Source organism: Canis lupus, chromosome 17 (genome assembly GCF_003254725.2).
Source record: "Canis lupus dingo isolate Sandy chromosome 17, ASM325472v2, whole genome shotgun sequence".
Classification (NCBI taxonomy): domain Eukaryota; kingdom Metazoa; phylum Chordata; class Mammalia; order Carnivora; family Canidae; genus Canis; species Canis lupus.
In genome coordinates this window covers 39,790,584-39,813,230 of record NC_064259.1, presented here as the reverse complement: position 1 = coordinate 39,813,230, position 22,647 = coordinate 39,790,584, and the positions used below count along the sequence as shown (strand labels likewise).

The following is a 22,647-nucleotide window of genomic DNA, read 5'->3' as shown; positions in this document are numbered from 1 at the left end:
TAGATTTTAAAAATAAAATGAGGGCAGCCCCAGTGGCACAGCGGTTTGGCGCCTCCTGCAGCCTGGGGCGTGATCCTGGAGACCCAGGATCGAGTCCCATGTCGGGCTCCCTGCATGGAGCCTGCTTCTCCCTCTGCCTGCGTCTCTGCCTCTCTCTCTGTGTGTGTCTCTCATGAATAAATAAATAAAATATTTTAAAAATAAATAAATGAAATGAAATCTCCATCTACTGTTAGAGGAAGTAAGTTCCCTTTAAAACTAGCACAGCTACTTGTTGACCTTCCCATCCTTCCTATCGCACAGAGCCATCCGTCTCTGAAAAATAAAATAAAAGCCCTGTGTCCAGCCCTCCTCCTCCTGCAAGCATTATCTTATTTCCCTTGTGGTGTTCATCCCTGGTTTCCCCCACAAGAGCAGGACTCCCACCTCCATCACTACATCATTTGTCCTGCTAATCCCCTGCAGCCTGTCTCGGCTTGGCAACTGCCATCTCATGCCTGAGTCCAAGCACTGCTCCTGCTTTTTCTCAACACAGGTGGCATCAGACAGTGTTTTCAGCCCTCTGCTTCCTGGACTCCTCCTTTCATGGCTCCAGAAGCCTGTACTCTGAGACACTAACAGTTCTTTGCCTTCTCTAAGCTTCCATTCTTTCTAGACTTTTCTTTCTTTTTTTTTTTTTTTAAGATTTTTTTTATTCATTCATGAGAGACCAGAGAGAGAGAGAGAGATTGGCAGTGGGTGAAGCAGGCTCCATGCAGGGAGCCCGATGTGGGACTCGATCCCAGGACTACAGGATCACGCCCTGGGCCGAAGGCAGGTGCTAAACCGCTGAGCCACCCAAGGATCCCCATAGACTCTTTTCTTTAGATAAATTAGGGTACTCATTCTCACTTACTATTTCCCGTAAAATATGAAATTCCTAAACTCTCGAGGTTCCATGCCTGTATCTCCAACAGCCAGTCATTCATCCAGTGCAAATATGTGCTCTGCAGACACTAATTCAGCATGGTGGTGGAGCAGGGGCTCCCTATTTTGTCAGAGCAGAGAAGTTTGAACAGTTGACACATTGCACTAGATAACAAAATGGCTAATTTTCTAGTAAAGTGTGTATGATCACATTCTATATTCTAATATAGAAAAGCAGGGGGGGGGGATCCCTGGGTGGCGCAGTGGTTTGGCGCCTGCCTTTGGCCCAGGGCGCGATCCTGGAGACCCGGGATCAAATCCCATGTCGGGCTCCCTGTGCATGGCGCCTGCTTCTCCCTCTGCCTGTGTCTCTGGCTCTCTCTCTCTCTATGTCTATCATAAATAAATAAATTAAAAAAAAAAAAAGAAAGAAAGAAAAGCAGGGGGCACCTGGCTGGCTTAGTCAGTGGAGTGTGTGACTCCTGATCTCGGATTATAAGTTTGAGCCCCACATTGGGTATTAGAGATTACTTTAAAAAAAATTTTTTTTTAAGGGCAGAAACAGCCCTCAAAAGCTTAAGAAATATTTATGGGAGAAGACCTTAACATTAACTTGTGCTGCTACAGATAGGGAGAAGACCACCCTTCTCAGTTTTCATGTCCGAGCATTTCATTCTGACTTCTGAGACACATATGTGTGTGTAGGAGCAAAACCTGACACCGAGGAGAACCATCTATGTGTCAGAGGGTGTTTTAACACCATGGGTTTGAATCCAACCCTGCCTCTTCCTATTGGTACAACTTTAGCCAAATTACTTCATCTTGCATTGCTTTGGTTTTCTTGTCTCTAAAATGGGAATCAGAAGAGGACTTGATCTCAAGAATTGTGTGCAAATGAGCCAATGCATTATCATGATTTTAGAATTATGCCCAGTATGAGGTGAGCCCTCGATGACTATCAGCTCTCTGCTGTTTGCCACCACCACCACCAATACTCTTTAAAACAAGGAAAGAACGATTAAAATACTGTTTAATTAGCAAACTGAGGTGATGAGGGCCTGCATTAGGTGCCAGCTCAAGTGGACAGATCGCAAAGGTAATAGAGATAATGAACCTATAGAATCTCACATCTACTCTTCCAAGGATATGATTTAATTGGTCTGGGGTAGAGTTGGTATCCTTGTTTTTTAAGCCCCCTAAAAGATTCTAAGGGGTAGCCAGAATGGAGAATCTTTGCCCTAATTGTAAATCAGAGGCAAATGAGAAGAAGGAGCTAGAGATGAGAATGCAGTTTACCAGGTGCTGCCTTCTCTGGGCTGGAGGTATAAGTAGGACTTGAAGGTTTGGACCCTGGCGTTTTTATTAGAAAATTGAAAACACTCAATTATGGGTTTCATTTAGAATCACGAGCGAAATATTTTAAGATGGGGTTTGCACTGGGAGAAGGGCAAATGAAGGAAACAGCCTGCATACTTGGCAGGGATTTAGTGAGTCACGTCAAAGCTGCCTGTCAAGGAAATGTGTATAAACAAGCCGTAACTGGGCCAGGGTGGAGATGGAGTTAAGTGTTATTACTGCTTGGATTTTATGCTTTAAAAACAATCTCTAAAAACTGAATCGCTGTGATATTTTTTATGTAACAACTTGTCGTATCTGATCACTGTAATCTCCTTGTGTGTAGACTGTTACCCAGTCTCACTGTGGCCCCATGTGCCTGGCCCCGTCTTTTCCTCCTCTGTCCCTGGAGGACTGTGCCGAGCGCACAAAACCAGTTCATGCACTTCCAGAATATAACCAACTCAGAGAGGAATCAACGTCTATTTTGCTCATGTTTGTTCTTCCTGCACCTGTTCTAACACCTAGTACAGAGTAGGTGCTCACAGAGCATCTGTGAATGAATGGAAGCCTAACTGATCAGGGGAAAGGTGGTACCCCTTGTAAACCCTTCTCTCCCTATTGCTCCATTCCCTCTTTTCATACGGGACTTTTTCTGAGTCTTTTTTGAAATCGTGAAAGTAACGTTTGTGCTGCGTAAAACACTTGGGAAGATGCCAATGCACACAGAAAAAGACCTGTAATCCTGCAGTTTTGTTATATGGAACTTCATTCCCTTCTGTATTTGTCTGCTTGTGCATGCCCCTGTGACGTGCTTTCTAGAAGATGGCCAAAATGATTCCTTTAAATAGCAGACACCTCATTTTGCTGTTAAATATTGGGCCACTCCGAGAAGCAACTTGCTTATTAGCCTCATGTCCAAGGTCTGATTGTCAAGCCAGTGCCTTGGAAACCCTTCTGAAGAATGGCCACCTTGTTGCTCTGCCTTTGGGCCTATTAGTCTGGCTTTGCTTAGCATGCCAGTTCTCAATTGAAAACATTTATTGAGGTTTCCTTTTTAAAACTGTACCTGGGGCAGCCCGGGTGGCTCAGCGGTTTAGTGCCGCCTTCACCCTGGAGAAGTGTGATCCTGGAGACCTGGGATCGTATGATCCTGGAGACCTGGGATCGAGTCCCACATTAGGCTCCCTGCATGAAGCCTGCTTCTCCCTCTGCCTGTGTCTCTCTGCACCCCCCCTTTCTCTGTCGAATGAATGAATGAATGAATGAATGAACGAACGAACCTGGTTTTTCCATTTTCTCAACTGCACCTGTTGGGGACCCAAAACAGTTCAAAACTCATCACATAGCCCTTTGCCACTCTGGTCTGCCTCCAAACTGATTTCAATTCTTATTACACAGTATTAACTTTTTTATTTTTACATTATTTTAAACTTGCAGAAAAATTATGAGAATACTACAAGGAACTCCCATCTTCTCTTTATCTAGATTCAGGAATGTTGCCTCATGCTTTGCCCTCTCTCTTTCTCTGTGTGTGTGTGTGTGTGCGTGTGTATATATATATATGTGTGTGTGTATACATCTACATATATTTATGGTTTTTTTTAACAACTTGAAAGTAAATTGGAGCTATTATGCCCCTCTACTCCCTGAATACTTTGGATATATTTCCTAAGAACAGAGATACTATCTTAGAATGACTACAGTACACTTATCAAAATCAAGAAATGAACATTTCGTATTACTTTCTAACCCACAATAGAGAATATGATTTTTGCTAATGTCCCCAGTAATGTCCATTACAGCCATGTAATGAGAGCTCAGTCCAGGATCACACATGGCATTTACTTGCCATGCCCCTTCTCTCCTTGGATGTAGCAGGGTTCATCAGCCATTGTCCTTTCTGACCTTGATGTTATTTGAGAAGTCCAGAGCAGCTGTTTTATAGACCATTTGGGTTTGTCTGTTTCCTCGTGGTTAGACTCCGCTCATGTATTTTTGGCAAGAATGCTACCGCACTGATGCCCTGTCCTTTTCGGTGAAGGACCCCATTGGGAGGCAGGCCTACCATATCCTGTTTGTGCCCATATCGGGATGTCAGCTTCGATCATTTGGGTAAGGTGGTCTGTCATGTGTCTCCACTGTGGTGTTGCTCTTTTTCCGCTTGTAACTCCTAAGCGCCCTCGGGGGCAGGGGGGCTTTGAAGTTGTCTAAGTGTCCTGTTTTCATCAAACTTTGATTACCTACCTCCATCCCCTCGTTAGTTTCTACTACTGAGAATTTAGCTTTGGAGACTTCCTACTCTTCCCACTCATGAATCTTACTGTAGAGCAGAATGGACATTGTGGAAGGTCCAATCTCTGTATTGATATCTCTGTATTGGTATCACTCCTGGAAAGGTGGCAACGGATAGAAGAGAGAAACTAAGAAGCCAATCAACAAGTAGTGTTCCTGGGAGAGAGAGACCAAGCCAATGAAAACAATAAAAGGCAGAAATAAAAGGGAAACTGGGCTTTAAAAACAAGCACTTGAATTTATAGGTTGGAAGAGCTCACCCAAATTCTAGAAAGTAAATAAAAATTGACATTCACCTGTGTACATCTTGGTACCGATTTGAATTGCAAGGGTTTAAACTTTTTTTCCTACAAGCATTTATACAGGAAAAAAAAGGGCCAGTGTCAAAGAAACAAAAGTAAAGGTAACATCAGGGTTTACTTTTGCCACTTGCAATGCCAGCAAACACTGGGACAAGGAGAGTATTGATAAGGAAAGATTTATCCCAAGAATTTTATGCGCAGTCCTATTTGCGAGGACCTCAAAGACGTAACACTGCTTAGAAGGGCCTGAAACCCATTCTAGTTCCCTAAATATTATCTCTCACCCATTGCCTTGCTTTGTCTTTACATCCTCCGTGGCTTGCCACAGGTGAAGAGCTCAGAAAGCATTTAATACGGTAATATAGACTCTCCGTCCTCATTTTCTTCTCTCTGCTCCAGTCCACTGGCCTCCTTGTGGTTCTTCAAACATGCCTAGCAGACCACCCATCTCAAAGACACCACTCTGATGTTCCTTCTACCAAAATGTTCTTCCCCCACTTGTCCACAGGTCCAGCTCCCTGCTTCCTTCAGGCATCTTTTAAAAGTCATTTTATCCTCGAGACTTCCCTTGTTCAACCTGTGTCACAATCCCTTATCCCTTTGCCCCAACTTAGTGTTTCTTCGTAGTATTTCTCAATATCTAATCTATCGTTCCCTTTTAATTTTGCTTACTTTTCTATATCTCCAATTAGAATATAAGTACCATGAGGATAGATATTTTTGTCTAAATAGATGAGTCTGTAGTGCATTCACAAGACCTGGAGCGGTACCTGGCATATAGTAGATACAACAGGAATACCTGTTGCCCCCTCCCCACCCCCTGTAGTGAAACAAGAAAGGAATTTATCTCGTTGCTCTTATTGTTATGATTGGTGTTTTCTGTAGGGCCAGTTAGTCCACCAATTCATCTATGTCATCAGAGGTCCAGATTCTTTACATTTCTGCTCTGTCGACCTCTAACCCTTAGGCTGCCCAACTCAGTCCCTGCTGTGTAGACAGTCTCCATAAACATCCAATAACTGAAAATGTGGATTGCCATTTCTCTCAGTGGAGGAAAATTCTGTATAGGAGACATACATTCAGACTTCCTTTCCTTAATAGAATACAATGATAGAGTGCCAAAGAGGTTACATTTTGCCTTTCAAGTAATATTTGTCGGAGTGATGTGTGTGTGTGTGTGTGTGTGTGTGTGTGTGTGTGTGTGTGTACAGAGAAAGAGAATTGAGGCTTTTTCCCCCCAACTTAAATTCAGTTCCTATATGGCCCTGGTTCTATTATATGTAGATCTTTCAATCTTATTTTCTACACTACCAACCAGCCATCTCCTTCTGAAATATTTTACTAATTTTAAGAAAGACATGGGGGTAAATTAAAGACAGGTGGCTGGAAAATTGTCCAGAGACTATGGCGAATGAGGGAAACAAAGAGAAGGTCTCAGAGAACAAGGTATTTATCTTCCAACACTTGATGAGCTCTCATTAGGTTGAGGAACTACTTATCTGAGTGATATGCCAATGCACAGAGAGATCTTCTAGGACCTACAGTGAGATGCGTGTAAAGAAAGTTGTTCTCTGTCCAAGCTTGGGCAGTGAATTCAATTGGTTATCTCCAAAAAGTTGTGCAGATACAAGATGTTCCATTGAGGTACTGGTTGGGGGTGAAAACACTATCCCTTAGGTCTTCATCTAAAATCATTAAGAAGAAGTTCATCGTTGCTGTACAAGATATGAGGGGATGGATAGCAGGGACTTGACGTACTTGTTGATTTTCAGCATATTGCAATTCACATGAGCCCATCTGCATGGATTTACACCTTACTGAGTTTTTTGGTTTTTTTTTTTTTTTTTAAGATTTCATTTATTTATTCATGAGAGACACAGAGGGAGGGGCAGAGACATAGGCAGAGGGAGAAGCAGGCTCCATGCAGGGAGCTCAATGTGGGACTCGATCCTGAGACCCCAGGATCACGCCCTGGGTGTGAAGGCAAGCACTCAACCCCTGAGCCACCCAGGCGTCCCACACCTTACTGAGTTTTAACTAAAATAACCCACAAGGAAATGTACAAGTAGCTTCAAAAGATTCCTGCGATATCCTTAGATTGGAAATGCTACTACTAAGAGCCCCAGTCAACCAAACAAACAAACACGGCAGAACTGACACTTTTATTGATTAAGTTATATGGTCAAAAAAAGATTTGGAGACACCCCCGCCCCTCCAGGTAGCCCTGTCTTGGGGGGATCAGGTTCCCTTCTGAGAGGATCACCCACAGAGAAGGTCACCTCCATCACTAAACAGACAAATGGATGTAGACAAAAGAGAGTTCTTAAATGCATAAAATCAGATGCAGTCAGGCAGCACGGGTGGTTCAGCGGTTTAGTGCCACCTTCAGCCCAGGGTGTGATCCTGGAGACCCAAGATCAAGTCCCACATCGGCTCCCTGCATGGAGCCTGCTTCTCCCTCTGCCTGTGTCTCTGCCTCTCTGTTTCTCTCTGTGTCTCTCATGAATAAATAAAATCTTAAAAAAAAATCAGATATAGCAGCAAGCTGAAGGAACTCTCTGTATCTTTTCTGGGCAGTGTGTTGGCGCATCTGTGGCTACTTCTTGAGTGATACCACAAAGTTAAAGCTCATCTGTGTTGAATCTACACAACCTTCTCCTGATCCCCAAAATCAGGATCAGGAAGCAAAGAGAATAGTGCATGAATTGGGACCAGGAGGCTCTGTGGATGCCTCCACCAGTTCCTGAGACCAGCAGCTAGAAGAGAGTGGCCTGGTGGAGGGATGACTTGCAGGGAGGTGGCTTGTCCTGCTGTGCTGGAGCTGTGTGGCACTAGCTTTACTTTGGCTTGAATTTAAATCCTAAACAGTGGGGGATCCCTGGGTGGCGCAGCGGTTTGGCACCTGCCTTTGGCCCAGGGCGCGATCCTGGAGACCCGGGATCGAATCCCACATCGGGCTCCCGGTGCATGGAGCCTGCTTCTCCCTCTGCCTGTGTCTCTGCGCCTCTCTCTCTCTCTCTCTCTGTGACTATCATAAATAAATAAAAATTAAAAAAAAAAATAAATCCTAAACAGTGGGAGAGGAGGCAGTGCTTCCTCGGGGACAAGGAATTAAAAGAACTTTGGCTTGGAGCAACTCTAGAAGCAGACCACAACATAGATTGAATTGTCCAGAGAATGGACTGGGAGGTGGAGAAGCTTGGGTCAGCATGACTGCAGAAGGATTCAGGTCCGAGCTGGCTCTGAGATGCTCTTCTTAGATGAATCTGGACTTAGCTCCTGTCCTGAGTGAACCCCCTACCTTTGCCTGGGCATGCTGTTGGTGCTGGGGTTTTCCACTGGGATGGGTAGGGTGGTTCCCAACATGTCTCCTCTTGGCCTGAATTTATGCCACGAACATCCTGCTACTGAGGGCAGCTGAGGAGAGAAAAGAGCTGTGACTATTACTCCAAGGAGAGCCGTCCTCAGGTCAGCTCCAGAGAGTAATTCTCGATTATCCGTCCCAGAGGCCACGTCTTCCCAGACTGAGCAAGGAAAAGTTTACCCTCCTTTCTCTGTAAACCCACCACCTCCCAGTCCATTCTCTGGACAATGATGCCATCTAATGGGAACCAATAATAACTCATAGAGCATTTAAGTGAGGATAGTACACTTTTAAATAGAACTCAATATTTCCCTGCTTTATACTTTGCTACCCAGTCAGTGCTATTTGCCATCTTCTTCTGATGAGGCCAGACTCAACAGCACATGGGCAGTCAGGATTTCATTATACTATTAAATATTTTTAGATGGCTATATATACATATATTAAAGAATCACATTGTACACTGCAACTATTTTACAATTTTGTCAATTATCCTTCAATAAAGCTGGAAAATCATTTTTTAAAAGATGGCTATAAATGATGTAAATCAATATAAATTTAAAAACCAGATCAAGGGCAGCCCTGGTGGCACAGCGGTTTGGCACTGCCTGCAGCCCGGGGTGTGATCCTGGAGACCCAGGATCGAGTCCCACGTTGGGCTCCCTGCATGGAGCCTGCTTCTCCCTCTGCCTGTGTCTCTGCCTCTCTCTTGCTCTCTCTGACTGAATAAATAAATAAATCTTTAAAAAAAAACAAACAGATCTACAAGAAGTAGGAATGAAGAGAGATATACCAAAGTGAGAATAGGAGCTGGTTTAGACTAGTATGATTGTCTTTTCTGTTTTTCTTTTTTTTTAAAGATCTTATTTATTTATTTTAGAGAGAGAGAGTATGAGCCCGGGGGAAGAGCAAAGGAGGAGGGACAGGGAAGGAGAAGAATCTCAAGCAGAGCAGGAAGCTGGGCTCCATCATACCACCAGGAGATCATGACCTACCTGAGCCAAGACCCAAGAGTGGGATGCTTAACCCACTGAGCCATCCCAGGCTCCCTGATTGTGTTTTCTAAATGCTTTATAATACAGTTTGTATTTCTTTTGTATTCATCATAAGTATACTTTTTAATATAAACAATAGCTAAATTGGAAAATATAGAAATAGAAGAAAAACAAAATCACCCATAGTTCCACCACTCAGACATACCTACTATTTACAGTTTGGTGTGCTTCTAGTCTTTTTCAGTGTTGTTAGCATCTAGTCTTTTTTTTTTTTTTTTTTCTAAACATAAATATTTATGTATTTTTTAGAAATCGTAATCATTCTGGGGGCGCCTATGTGGCTCAATCAGTTAAACAATTGACTCTTGATTTGCGCTCAGGTTATGATCTCAGGTTTGTGAGATCAAGCCCCACCTCGGGCTCTGCACTCAGCACCTCTCCCTGCCCACTCTCTCTCTCTCACACAGATAAAATCTTTAAAAAAAAAAAAAAAAAACCCGCAATCATTCTGTGTAACTCTTTTATCACTTACTATCACTTTAGTAATAATTCTGTTGCTTTTATGATACTAAAAAATCATCCTTTGGACAAAGCTGTTTCCAGGAAACCCCAATGCATCATTTAGGTACATTAGGTTCCAAGAAATCTGACCTTAAAATAATTGTTATACTCTTGATTGTGCGATATGTTCGTGTAAAGGGAGACATCTTCAAAAGCCAGTAAGGGAACCGGTGAGAAAATGAAAAAAATAATTTTAGAATTTATAGACAATGTCAAAGAAGCCCACTGTGGTTGGAAGGTGATAGGGGGCTGTTGCAGGCGGGGTTACAGCGCCTCGTCATGTGCCAGCGCCACCTAGTGGTTGTGGTTGGGAACAGTCCGAATTCTCTGCATCTGCGGGTCTGGGAGCTGGACGACTCCTGGTCGGGGACCTTGCTCCAGTACCCTGACGCGGGTCTCTGCTTAGCCTGCTGAAAATTGAGCAAGACTACTGTCAGCACGGATACATAGACATAAATATTGGAGTTTGCATTATGAGCACCAAATGGGCACCATGAGAAAGGAAAAAATGGCTCCCAGAATCTATGAAACAAAAAATTCAGATTGAAAGACAGCAGTTTGGTCAGTATTCCGTCTCTTGAGCTGCCTCCAATCCATTATCCATTTTGCAGACTTCTTTTTAGAGCAAACCTCTTCTCCACTTGTAAACGCGTTTACCTTATTATACAGAAAAATGTCAGTCTTTTCTCCCTGACAGATGTATTTTGATTGGGCTCTTGGGGAGGCAGGTAGTACCAGAGAAAACACTCTGCTTTGTTAGAGCCATAAAGGGCTGATACGAATCCAGTTCTGGGTCCTAGGCTGAGCCACTTAGTCATCCTGAGCTCAGTTTTCTCCTCAAATGGGGATGATCATGGCTTATTTGCTAAGTTATTTATTTATGAGAGACAGAGAAGCAGAGACACAGGCAGAGGGAGAAGCGGGCTCCATGCGGGGAGCCCCATGTGGGACTCAATCCTGGGACTCCAGGATCACGCCCTGGGCCAAAGGCAGGCGCTAAGCCGCTGAGCCACCCAGGGATCCCCCTCTTTGCTAAGTTATAATAAGGAGTTGATGTCTTGCCTAGCGCTTTGCTTTTAGTGGGGTGCTCAATAAAGCGTAGCTCTTTTTGGGGTGCCTGGGTGGCTCAGTCGGTTAAGCATCTGCCTTTGGCTCAGGTCATGATCTCAGGGTCCTGGGATGGAGCCCACGTTGGGGCTCTCTGCTCAGCAAGGAGGCTGTTTCTCCTCCTTGTGTCCCTCCCCACCCCACCCCTATTGTGCACTAGCTTGCTCTCTCTCTTTCTCAAATAAATAAAAAACTTTTTAAAAACTGTATATTTTGGGCAGCCCTGGTGGCCCAGTGGTTTGGTGCCCACCTTTGGCCCAGGGCGTGGTCCTGGAGACCTGGGATCGAGTCCCATGTCGGGCTCCCTGCATGGAACCTGCTTCTCCCTCTGCCTGTGTCTGCTCGCTCTCTCTCTCTCTCTCTCTCTCTCTGTGTGCTTCTCATGAATAAATAAATAAAATATTTATAAAATCCTTTTTACATATCTTATCTTTTTATAATAAAACTCCTTTTAAGTCAGACTAGATTAAAACAATTCAGTTTACCAATTCTAGGACACACAGGTTTTTCCCATTTTAGTATCTCTGAAGTCAGAATGTGTCAATGGCAAGCCAGTGTATTTTTTTCCTTCTTAATAGTTTTATAAAATAACGGTACTTCTTACATTTGCTGGTGTTTTAAAGGAAGTGTGGTAATTAGGTTAGCAGTGTTTGAAGTGCTATAGGAAGACAGACCTGTTTTAAGTGCTCTTGGATTATGTCTGTAGAGACTAAACATGACAGCTGGTTCCATGAGGTCTGATGGTGACAATTCCCCATTGGTCTGTTCCCAGTCTCAGACTTGAACTGTGAGCTCCTATTTCTATGAAAAATATTTATTTGGAAAGAGTGTGTTGAATATTTTAAACCTCACTGAGGGGCACCTGGGTGGCTCAGTCAGTTAAGCATTTGCCTATGGTTCAGGTCACAATCCCGGGATCCTGGGATCAAGTCCCCCATCAGGTGATTCTGCTCAGCAGAGTCTGCTTCTCCCTCTCACTCTGCTCGCGCTCTCTCAAATAAATAAATCTTTTTTAAAAAATTTTTATTTATTTATGATAATTAGAGAGAGAGAGGCAGAGACACAGGCAGAGGGAGAAGCAGGCTCCATGCCCCGGGAGCCCGACGTGGGATTCGATCCCGGGTCTCCAGGATCGCGCCCTGGGCCAAAGGCAGGCGCCAAACCGCTGCGCCACCCAGGGATCCCTCAAATAAATAAATCTTAAAAAAAAAAAAACTCACTGAGATTACACAGAGCATAGTTAATAATTCAATAGCCTATAGCATTTAGGGCTGCATGGCATACATGAATCGAGTGTATGTTGTTTGGAAGAGGGTATGTTGGAGGGTGGGTGTAATCTCTTCTCTGATTCTGTGGGTTTTTTTCCCTGCTGCGTAGACTGCTCCTTTCTCTCCCGGGCTGGATGGGCTGGTGCTTGGAAAATACCTGGCACATATTGAACACAGTAAATAACAGCAGATTGTATTCTCTGTCTCCTTGGCAACTGTGCCTAGTCTTTTTCTCTCTCTTTCAGTCTAATAAAGTTCCTGTTGTTCAGCCCCCGCATCACATGCACCCGTTGACGCCCCTCATCACCTACAGCAACGACCACTTTTCCCCTGGCTCCCCTCCCACACACCTCTCCCCAGAGATCGATCCAAAGACAGGTGAGTCATCCAAAGCTCAGGCTGGCCCCCATGCAGAACTCCAATGGGGCAGGCTTGTCTTCTCGGGGAACATAATGGCCCTGGAATCAGGCAGCCCTGGGTGCAGGTCATGTCTCCAATTCCCGAGAGCCTATAACTTTGCCCATTAACCTTAGCCTTTTCTGATTTTTCATCCGTGCTTCCCTGTGTGTCCCTTTCACATCACAGAGGCATTGTGAAGATAAGAGGAAATTACATGAGGCAAGGCCCAGGGCCTGGCTCCCCACTAAGGAGGTGGTGTTGCTCTGCCATGTTTCTCTAGTTTAGAATCTCTTAATACTTTGGCGGTGCAATGAGCTGGAAGTGAGGGGAAGTCTGCGTTGACCTTGAGTCTAGCCCAGCTGTGGGCTGTGCCTCCCTTAACCAAGACCTTTGCCTTTTATATACTGAACATTTTCAAATAGAGTAACCAGTCTAGCCAGACTTATAAGTGTAGCTACAAAGCAGCAAGGCTGAGCTGGCTTTTTTTTGTTTGTTTGTTTGTTTAACTTGTTCACCAGAACTGTCCACCCCAGGGAGACACAGCCTCATCAAATTCCCAGAGTTGTCATGGCTCAAAGCATTTTTGGAACCCCTCTTAAGAGAAATCACAGTTACTTACTATAAGTAACAGATAACGAAGAGGACAAACATGGAATAGAAATCCAAAGTTTACTTCTCCATGAATGGGGCAGGTTATCTAGAGGAATAGTTAGATGACTCTGGGGAATATCTTGGGTCTCTCAGTCTAGGACTTCTGGTTCCTTTCTTGGATGACTCCTGTATAAGCAACTGGAAATTAGTCCTGATGACAGAGGAGGGATCCATGTAGCCAGAGAGAAGCCGTGTTAGTCCTGCCTTCCCCGAATATGCCCTTGACCCCAGCAGAGCTAGGGAGGTGACAGGCAAGGATAATGAAAGAAGGGACTTCTGGTTTGGTGTGATTTCCAGGTACGTGGTAGGGCCAGGAAGCAGTCTGACACATGTCTCTTTGAAGCAGGAATCCCTCGGCCTCCTCACCCATCTGAGCTGTCTCCATATTACCCACTGTCTCCTGGAGCTGTTGGACAAATTCCCCATCCCCTTGGCTGGCTCGTCCCACAGTAAGGAAACTCATAGCCTTTCTCACCCTCCTTCCTTCTGTATGCTGTGCTCTGCCTCCGGTACCTGCCGTGAGCCCTGGGGGGTCTGTATGCAGCACCTCCAACCCCACATTGGCATCCTCTCACCAAAGCCCATAGCTTCCTCTTACTTCTGCCTTCCTGCCCCTTATCATCCTTTCTTCCCAGCCCTCTCTCCTTCCCTGTTCTGAACCGTCCCAAACTAGCCTGCTGACTAGTTTGCCTTGCTCCTGGCTCTTATAGGCAAGGACAGCCCATGTACTCTCTTCCTCCTGGTGGTTTCCGGCACCCCTACCCTGCCCTCGCCATGAACGCCTCAATGTCCAGGTGAGTCCCAGGACTGGGGTGTGAGCATGAAGCGGCCTTTGCAGGGAATGGTCCTCTACGAGTGGCCTTGCCATTTCTGACCACTGAAAGCTTTCTCTTGGCCCTAAACAAGGAGGTACACCTTTCCTCCCCACTCACCTCCTTTCCTCCCCACTCACCCTCATGCCCCATGGTCAGAATGGAGACCCCAGACTCGGCTCACTCTTCCCATCACCCTAAGGGAAGAATTTTAAGGCTCCAGCACTTAGCCTCCCACCACATCCTCCCCACATGCGAGGCTTTGTGCACTGAAGCCAGAGACTGGGAGAAGACTAGTTTCTCCTGAAATGATGTCAGGAGAGGGAACAGTAAAGGGGGCTCCTGTCCCAGGGGCTGGATCCTTCTGACAGTGACACCTCTGGTGACAACGAAGTGCAACGCACAGCATATGCCCTTATTTCCCCATTGTGTACCCTGGCCTCTGGCCTGCTATACCTTCTTTTGCATGTTTCATCCTACCTGCTTCCAGCATCAGATACAGGAACCCCGTGCATTTGTGGGGGAAGGGGAGGATTGCTGGGTGTTTGCCAACCTGGTTCTGTCAGGTCTGTGAATGGGCATCCAGCTGTCAAAGTCCACCATGGCAGAGGCATTTACACAGCCCTGCCATGTCTAGGTGACAGGCACCAGCCTGAACCCCTCTGTTGTCGCTTGTTTCCACATGGTACACAGCCTGGTTTCCAGTCGGTTCTCTCCTCACATGGTGGCTCCCGCCCATCCTGGTCTGCCCACCTCAGGGATTCCCCACCCCGCCATCATCTCCCCCATTGTCAAGCAAGAGCCAGCGCCCCCCAGCCTGAGCCCAGCCGTGAGCGCGTGAGTATCAGGCAGCCTGGATGGGCGGCAGCCAGTCTCTGAGCAGCACATGCCATTTATTTTTCTCTCCTGGTGGCGTTTAGCAGGCAGCCAGCAGCCTCCCTCAGCCATATTCTCTCCCCCTGGACTCTCTGTGTTCCTAACCTCTCAGAGAGACCTCTTTCTTTTCTCACAGTAAGGAAAGTTTTACAACCAGGATTTGGAGGCTGAAAGAGCCTGAGAATGCTTTTGACTTGCTTCCCCTCCCCATACACATGAAAGTATGAGCCCTGAAGGGAGGATTTTCTCCAGGTCACAATTGGCTGTTGGTGGCAGAGTGGAGAGTGTCCCCAAGACCCATGTTTTGTCCTCTGAGCCATAAAAGAGCGGGAAAGCCGAAGTCAGTGCCTCCTGGTGGAGAAGACCCACCCCCTTGCTTCTGCCCAGAGTGCCCAGTCCCCTGGCCTCTCTGTCCCTGGGGCCAGCGCCCCTCACCACCACCACCGCCCTCTACTCCTTCCTCAGGAAGCTAGCCTTTCATAGGATATGGCCTCAGCTCATTCCAGGGCTGGGAACTACTTGTGGAAGATGCTCAGGTGCTGCAAGAAGCCATGGCAGCTTGAATGGATGAACGCCCAAGCAGCTCATCCCTGTTCCCCAGGGGCGGTCGGCCCCGAGCCTCCGCGAGAGGCAGGGATTGCGGGCTGGGTGACCACCGACACGTGCTAACCTACAGCTTTGTGACTCCCCAGGAAATCACCAGTCACGGTGAAAAAGGAGGAAGAAAAGAAACCCCATGTGAAGAAGCCTCTTAATGCCTTCATGTTATATATGAAGGAGATGAGGGCCAAGGTGGTGGCTGAGTGCACCCTGAAGGAAAGTGCAGCCATTAACCAAATCCTGGGAAGAAAGGTAAGATCTGCCCTCGTCCCGGGCTGTGTGGGGCAATGTCCCGTGTTCCTCATTCTCTGTCATCTCTGACCCTCTCTCCACAGTGGCACAACCTGTCCCGAGAAGAACAGGCCAAGTACTATGAACTGGCCCGGAAGGAGCGGCAGCTTCACTCCCAGCTCTACCCAACCTGGTCAGCCCGGGACAACTACGTAAGTGCTGCCCTCAGGCCCCAAGAGTGGCATCTGTCGGTGACGCCAAGCAGGAAAGGAAAAGTGGCTACATTGACAGAGGACTCCTGAGGCCAGGAAGGAGGCTGTATTTCTCTAGAAATAAGGAAGGCATTTTAATGCTCAGGAGGCCAACAAGAACATGGCTCTGGTGTCCTAAGGACCAATGTAAATTTGTACCCCTGTCATTTGGAGTGGACTCAGCCTTTGATTCCATAATTTAGGATGCAGCGGGAGCTGTTCTGGCTCTGGTGGTGAGACTCTTGCTGGCCAGGGGTTCTGAATCAGGGGCTCAGCGAGCAATGTATGAGTTTCACCTGGCATTTCCAGTAACTCTTTCCAGTAATCTCTAGGCAGATTTTTATATGTCCTCATTTGCCATTTTTTCTGGTAAGAGACTTCAGAGCTCTTAGATTTTCTGTGGGGCCTGAATCGCTTCTCAAGAGATCAAGAACCACGCTCTTCCAGGGAGAGAAATGGAAAAATAAGCCTGAGGGCACTGAAGGGATAAGGCCTTCTAAGAAAACCAGGACACCGGGCTGGAGGGAAGAATCAAGGGCATGTTCCAGGAAGGCTCATTCTGGCTCATTCTGGCTCCTCAGAGGCTTCTGTGGGGAGGGTGACCTGAGTGGCTGCCCTCCACCCCCAGCTTCCTCACTCAGGGAGGGTCAAGGGCAGTATGGGCAATATCCTGTCTCCCCCACTTCGTAGCTGGGAGTTCCCCTGAAAAGCCAACTATTCTGACTCCGGTTACCCTTTCTTTGGCCATAACTTTCAGGGTAAGAAAAAGAAGAGGAAGAGAGAAAAGCAGCTGTCACAGACACAGTCCCAGCAGCAAGTCCAAGAGGCAGAGGGTGAGTCCTGAGGAGGGCACTGGCTCTTCTTCCCACCATCACAGTGGGGGCGGCCCCCTCACCGCTCCCAGGTGTCTGTAGAGTAGTGATAAGAAGCAGAGACACAGGCAGAGGGAGAAGCAGGCTTCATGCAGGGAGCCCGATGTGGGACTTGATCCCAGGTCTCCAGGATCAGGCCCCGGGGGGGAAGGCGGCGCTAAACCACTGGGCCACCGGGGCTGCCCCATATAGATGAATTGAATAAAATTCAAATTCCAGAAATAAGCCTCTACAGTTCTTTAAAAAAAAAAAAAAAGGCAGCCCTGGTGGCTAAGCAGATTGAATGGAGATCTGTCTCCAAAAGTGGTGAGATTTAGGCAGTAAAGGTGATGATAAGATCTAGCTGAGTTCTTTTCCCTCCTATCAGATACTGAATCAGTCTTTGCCATTTTGGCATTCATTGCCCCTTCTCCATGCTCTAGGTGTGCCTCGATGCGGCTTCCTAATCTTGCAAGCCTAGCTTTCAGGCCCCCCCCTTCCCTCCCAGTAGGCGTTCTTGAGTTCCGCCTCACCCACGGCTACTGGCTGCTGAGTCTTTCTTGTGTTTTATCCCTGTAGGTGCTCTGGCCTCCAAAAGCAAGAAGCCATGTGTTCAGTACCTGCCCCCTGAGAAGTCCTGTGACAGTCCTGCCTCTTCCCATGGCAGCATGCTGGATTCCCCGGCCACTCCCTCCGCAGCCTTGGCGTCACCAGCTGCCCCCGCGGCAACTCACTCGGAGCAAGCCCAGCCCCTCTCCCTCACCACCAAGCCAGAGAGCCGGGCCCAGCTGGCTTTACACTCAGCTGCCTTCCTGTCAGCTAAGGCAACAGCCACCTCCTCTGGCCAGATGGGCAGCCAGCCCCCCCTTCTCTCCCGGCCCCTCCCCCTCGGGTCCCTGCCCACAGCTCTGCTGACCTCTCCCCCCTCCTTCCCAGCCACACTCCATGCCCACCAGGCCCTCCCCGTGCTCCAGGCCCAGCCTCTTTCCTTGGTCACCAAGTCTGCCCACTGAGCTGCCCCGACCTATGCAGGCTGTCAAGTGACTCGTCGAGTAGTAATGATTCAGAAGAAAAAAAAAAGGAAACTTTATTGGTCAATATTTGACCTCTGGACTGTTCTGTAAAGTGACTGGTAACAGCAGCACTTTACATTTTGTAGATGTAACCAGTAGCTGATCTTAAGGCTTTTTTAAAAAACAAAACAAAACAACAAAAAAAAAAACTTTACAAGAAAGAGGACTGAAAAGTAGTGTGTTATTCTACCTGTACGTACAGTGGTGGATGGACCTGGGCAGAAGACCCCTTTCTCTCTACCTCTCTTGCTCTCTGCCCCGCTCCCTCTTCTCGTGGCTCCCACGTGCCCCCTTCCAAGGCCACACGTCGGCCATGGCTGGCCTTCTAGCCTGCTGCCTCTTCACCTAGATCCCATTCCTGGACATTCCCTTTTACCTCGCCAAGTTTTTCTCCTTCACTCAACTCCATCGGTTCTTGCCTTCATCTTCGTCCTCTGCCCAGTGTAAGACTGTCATCATGTCAGAAGCCACCTTTTGCCTGATTGGTCTCCACCAGCATCCCCTTCCCCTCAGCGGGCCCTAACACAACAGCCCCCAGCTTTTGGTGGGCAAAGCGGTCCTCTGAAATGGTTTTTCCCCACACTGAAAGGGATTCAAGGTGCCTGCCACTTCCTTGGTGAAGAAGTCTCTGTGCCACCCCCTCACCAGTCAAGACCTCCCATCACAGTCCCAGAGTGGCAGATGGGACCTGGCCCCACGGCCTGGCTCCCGTCCCCTGGGTCAGTGCTAAAACAATCCGCCAAAAATCTAAACACCCTCCTCCCTCCCCCCATCACCTCACATGCTTCTTCTGTGTGTATTTCTTTTTGTTTTTATGGGGAATTTTTGGAGCATTTTAAACTTCCAGTTGTTTATTTTCACAAAAGAAAATAAAATTGCAGTTGCAAGACCTTTCCAGAGTATTTTAGTTCTTTTGTTGAATCAGGCCTCCCATCTTCATAGCAAGCCCTGTGCTAGATTTTTGCAGGGGGTTGGCGGGGAGAATACAAAAACATGCCTGACAGAAAAATTCAGCTGAACTTCCAGCCTGAAATGTACAGACCAGTCAGTATTAGTAACTGAGATCTAAAGACAGTCATCTTTATTTTCCTTTATCTTCTCATAATTGCCAAGAGGTAAGGGCATCCTTTGGTTGTTTTGTATGGTACCTAGCATCGCAACTCTTTTTTTTTCTTAAGATTTTACTTATTTATTCATGATAGACACAGAGAGAGGCAGAGACATGGGCAGAGGGAGAAGAAGGCTCCCTGCGGGGAACCCAATACAGGACTCAATTCCAGGACCCCAGGATCACATCCTGAGCCAAAGGCAGACGCTCGACCACTAAGCCACCCAGGCGCCCTACCACTGTAATTTTAAAACAGCTTCTTTGAGCTATAATTCACATAACATGGAATTTATCCATTTAAAGTGTACAATTCAATTAGTTTTTTTTTAAGATTTTATTTATTTATTTATTTATTTATTTATTTATTTATTTATTTATTCATGAGAGACACAGAGTGAGAGATAGAGAGGTAGACACAAACAGAGGAAGAAGCAAGCTCCATGCAGGGAGCCTGATGTAGGACTCGATCCCAGGTCTCCAGGATCACACACACCCTGGGTGGAAGGCAGCGCTAAACCACTGAGCCACCCAGGCTGCCCAATGGGTTTTCTTATGTACAAAGTTGTGTATCCATCATCACAATCTTAGAACATTTTGATCACCTCAAAAAGGAATCCAGACCTTTTAGAAGTCACCTCCATATCTTGCCCTTACACACCAGTCCCAGCAACCACTATCTGTTTTCTGTCTCTGGATTTGTCTCTCCTGGACACATGATTTGAATGGGATCGTGCAGGGGCTGCCTATCTGGCTGGGTCAGAAGAGCATGCGACTCCTGATCTCTGGGTGGTAAGTTCAAGCCCCATGTTGGGTGTAGAGATGACAAATAAATAAAACTTTTAAAAAAATAATATGGGATGATACATCATATGGTACTTTTTCCTCTGTGTGCGTGTGTGTGTATTGGGGTTTTTTTTGTTACTAGTAGGCTCCTTGCCCAATGTGGTGCTTGAACTCATGATCCTGAGATTGAGAGGCAGGCATATGCTTTACTGACTGAGCCAGTCAGGTGCCCCATATGTGGTCCTTTCTCACCGACTTCTTTCAACCTACTATTTTCAAGCTTCACCCATGATGTAGCATGTATCAGTATTTCATTCCCGTTTTTATTTATTTATTTTTAGAGAGGGAGATGGGGAGGAGAGGCGGGTGCAGAGGGAGATGGAGAGAAAATCTTAGGCTCCACGCCCAGGGCAGAGCCCCATGTGGGGCTCGATCTCACAACCCTGAGATCAGTTTCAGGCCTGAACTGAAACCAAGAGTCAGATGCTTACAAACTGAGCACCCAGGCACCCCTTTTTCATTTTTGATAGTAAAATATCTGTAACATAAAATGTGCCATCTTAACTCTCTGTAAATGTACAGCTCAGTGGCACTCATTCCACTGACAGTGTTGTATCACCACCACCATTTCCAAAACTTTTCAACCCCCCTGAACAGATTCTATATAACCATGGAGTCATAACCCCCTCAGTCCCACTTCCTCCAGCCGGTGACCTCATCCCCTTGCTGTTTCCATGAACTTGCTTATTCCAAAGAGTCCATTTAAGTGAAATCCTAAAGCATCTGTCCTTTTATGCCTGGCCTATTTGACTTAGCCCACTGTTCTCCATGTTCGTACATGTTCTTGCATGGATTAGTATTTCATTGCTTTAAGACTTGATAAAATACTTAAGTCTTCCTTTGTCTTTTTATGAGTACTTGCCAGTTTTTTGTTTGTTTTTTTTTTACCCTACTCAGACATGGCTTCTTTTTATTGTGGTAAAATGTACATGATATAAAATTGAGTTTTAACTATTTTAAAATGGACAATCTAGTGGTATTCAGTCCATTCACAATATCACGCAATCCTAACTACTGTCAATTTCCAGAATGATTTCATCATCCCAAACAAACTACCTGTTAAACATTAACTCCCCATGCACCTTAGGATCCTCTAATCTACTTTCTATTTATGAATTTGCCTATTTTGGCTACCTTCATATAAATAGAATCCTACAGTATGTGTCCTTTTGTGTTTGGCTTATTTCACAGCATAATACTTTCAAGGTTCATCTACATTGTAGCATGTGTCAGAATTTCATTCCCTTTTATAACTGAATAATCCATTGTATATATAAACCACATTTTGTTTATCCATTCATCTATTGATAAATACATGGGTTGCTTATACCTTTTGGCTATTGTGAATAATAGTGCCTTGAACGTCACATGTAAGTATAATGTTTGAGTTTCTGTACTCAATTCTTCGGGGTATATACCTAGGAGTCAAATTGCTGGGTCATATGGTAATTATTTGTTTTAAATTTCTGAGGAATTGCCAAACTGTTTTCCATAGCAGCTGTACCATTTTACATTCCAGCTGGCAACATGTGAGGATCCAATTTCTCCACATCCTCACCAACACATTTTTTTCTGTTTTTTATTCCAGTAGGTGTAAAGTGGTCCTCAATGTGATTTTGATTTGTATTTACCTAACACCAGTGATGTTGAGCATTTCTTCATACGCTTATTAGACAGTTGTCCCAGACTATATATTGAGAAGACTATTCTTTCCCCCAGTGAATGGTCTTAGCACCCTTGTTGAAAATCAGCTGACCATAAATGTAGAAGCTTATTTTTTTTTTAAGATTTTATTTCTTTATTCATGGGAGGCGGGGGGGGGCAGAGACACAGGCAGAGGGAGAAGCAGGCTCCATGCAGGGAGCCTGACGTGGGACTCAATCCCGGGTCTCCAGGATCACGCCCTGGACCAAAGGTGGTGCTAAACCACTTAGCCACCAGGGCTGTCCTTTTTTTTAAAAAAAGAAATGTAGAGGCTTATTTCTGGAATTTGAATTTTATTCAATTCATCTATATGGGGCAGCCCCGATGGCCCAGTGGTTTAGCGCCGCCTTCAGCCCGGGGTGTGATCCTGGAAACCTGGGATCGAGTCCCACATCGGGCTCCCTGCATGGAGCCTGCTTCTCCCTCTGCCTGTGTCTCTGCCTCTCTCTCTCTGTGTCTGCCATGAATAAATAAATAAATAAAATCTTAAAAAAAAATTCATCTATATGTCTTTATGTCAGTACCACACTGTCCTAAATACTATAGCTTCGTAGTAAGTTTTAAAGTTGGAAAGCATGTTTTATAGTTTGCAGAGTATAGGTTTTGCATTTAAAAAAAAAAAACTTACTTTTTTTATTTTTTTACTTTTTATTTTTTTTATTTTAATGTAAGCTCTATGCCCAACATGGGGCTTGAACTCACAACTCTGAGATCAAGAGTTGCATACTGAGCCAGTCAGGTACCCCAAGTTTGCACTTCTTTTGTTCTTTTTTTGATAGTAAATGGAATTGCTTCTTAAACAATTTCCATTTTTAGGTTGCCTATTTCAAATGTATTGAAATAAAATGGAGTTTTGTATATTGGGGTCATATCTTATAACCTTGCTGAATTTGTGTGTGTGTGTGTGTGTGTGTTTAAGTAGGCTTCATGTCCAACATGGGGTTTGAACTCATGACCCTGAGATCAAGAGTCACATGCCCTACCAACTAAGCCAGTCAGGCACCCTATTGCTAAACTTATTTTAATAAACTTTTAGAAAATCCTCAGGATTTTTATTTTATTTTTTTAAAGATTTTATTTATTCATGAGAGACAGAGAGAGAGAGAGAGAGGCAG

General features: G+C 45.7%; 1 protein-coding gene across 1 annotated transcript in view; it reads left to right on the top strand.

The window, feature by feature from the left end:
* TCF7L1 (transcription factor 7 like 1) overlaps positions 1-18,768 on the top strand; it is a gene marked incomplete at its 5' end in the record, with an annotated part of 159,748 nt that extends 140,980 nt beyond the window's left edge. The window contains 8 exons of the mRNA XM_025453769.3: positions 12,379-12,511; positions 13,530-13,632; positions 13,894-13,977; positions 14,689-14,832; positions 15,564-15,723; positions 15,807-15,914; positions 16,711-16,786; positions 17,384-18,768. Coding sequence (XP_025309554.2) covers positions 12,379-12,511; positions 13,530-13,632; positions 13,894-13,977; positions 14,689-14,832; positions 15,564-15,723; positions 15,807-15,914; positions 16,711-16,786; positions 17,384-17,817 — 1,242 coding nt within the window. The remainder of the gene's footprint in view (positions 1-12,378; positions 12,512-13,529; positions 13,633-13,893; positions 13,978-14,688; positions 14,833-15,563; positions 15,724-15,806; positions 15,915-16,710; positions 16,787-17,383) is intronic.
* Between the last annotated feature and the right edge of the window lie 3,879 nt (positions 18,769-22,647).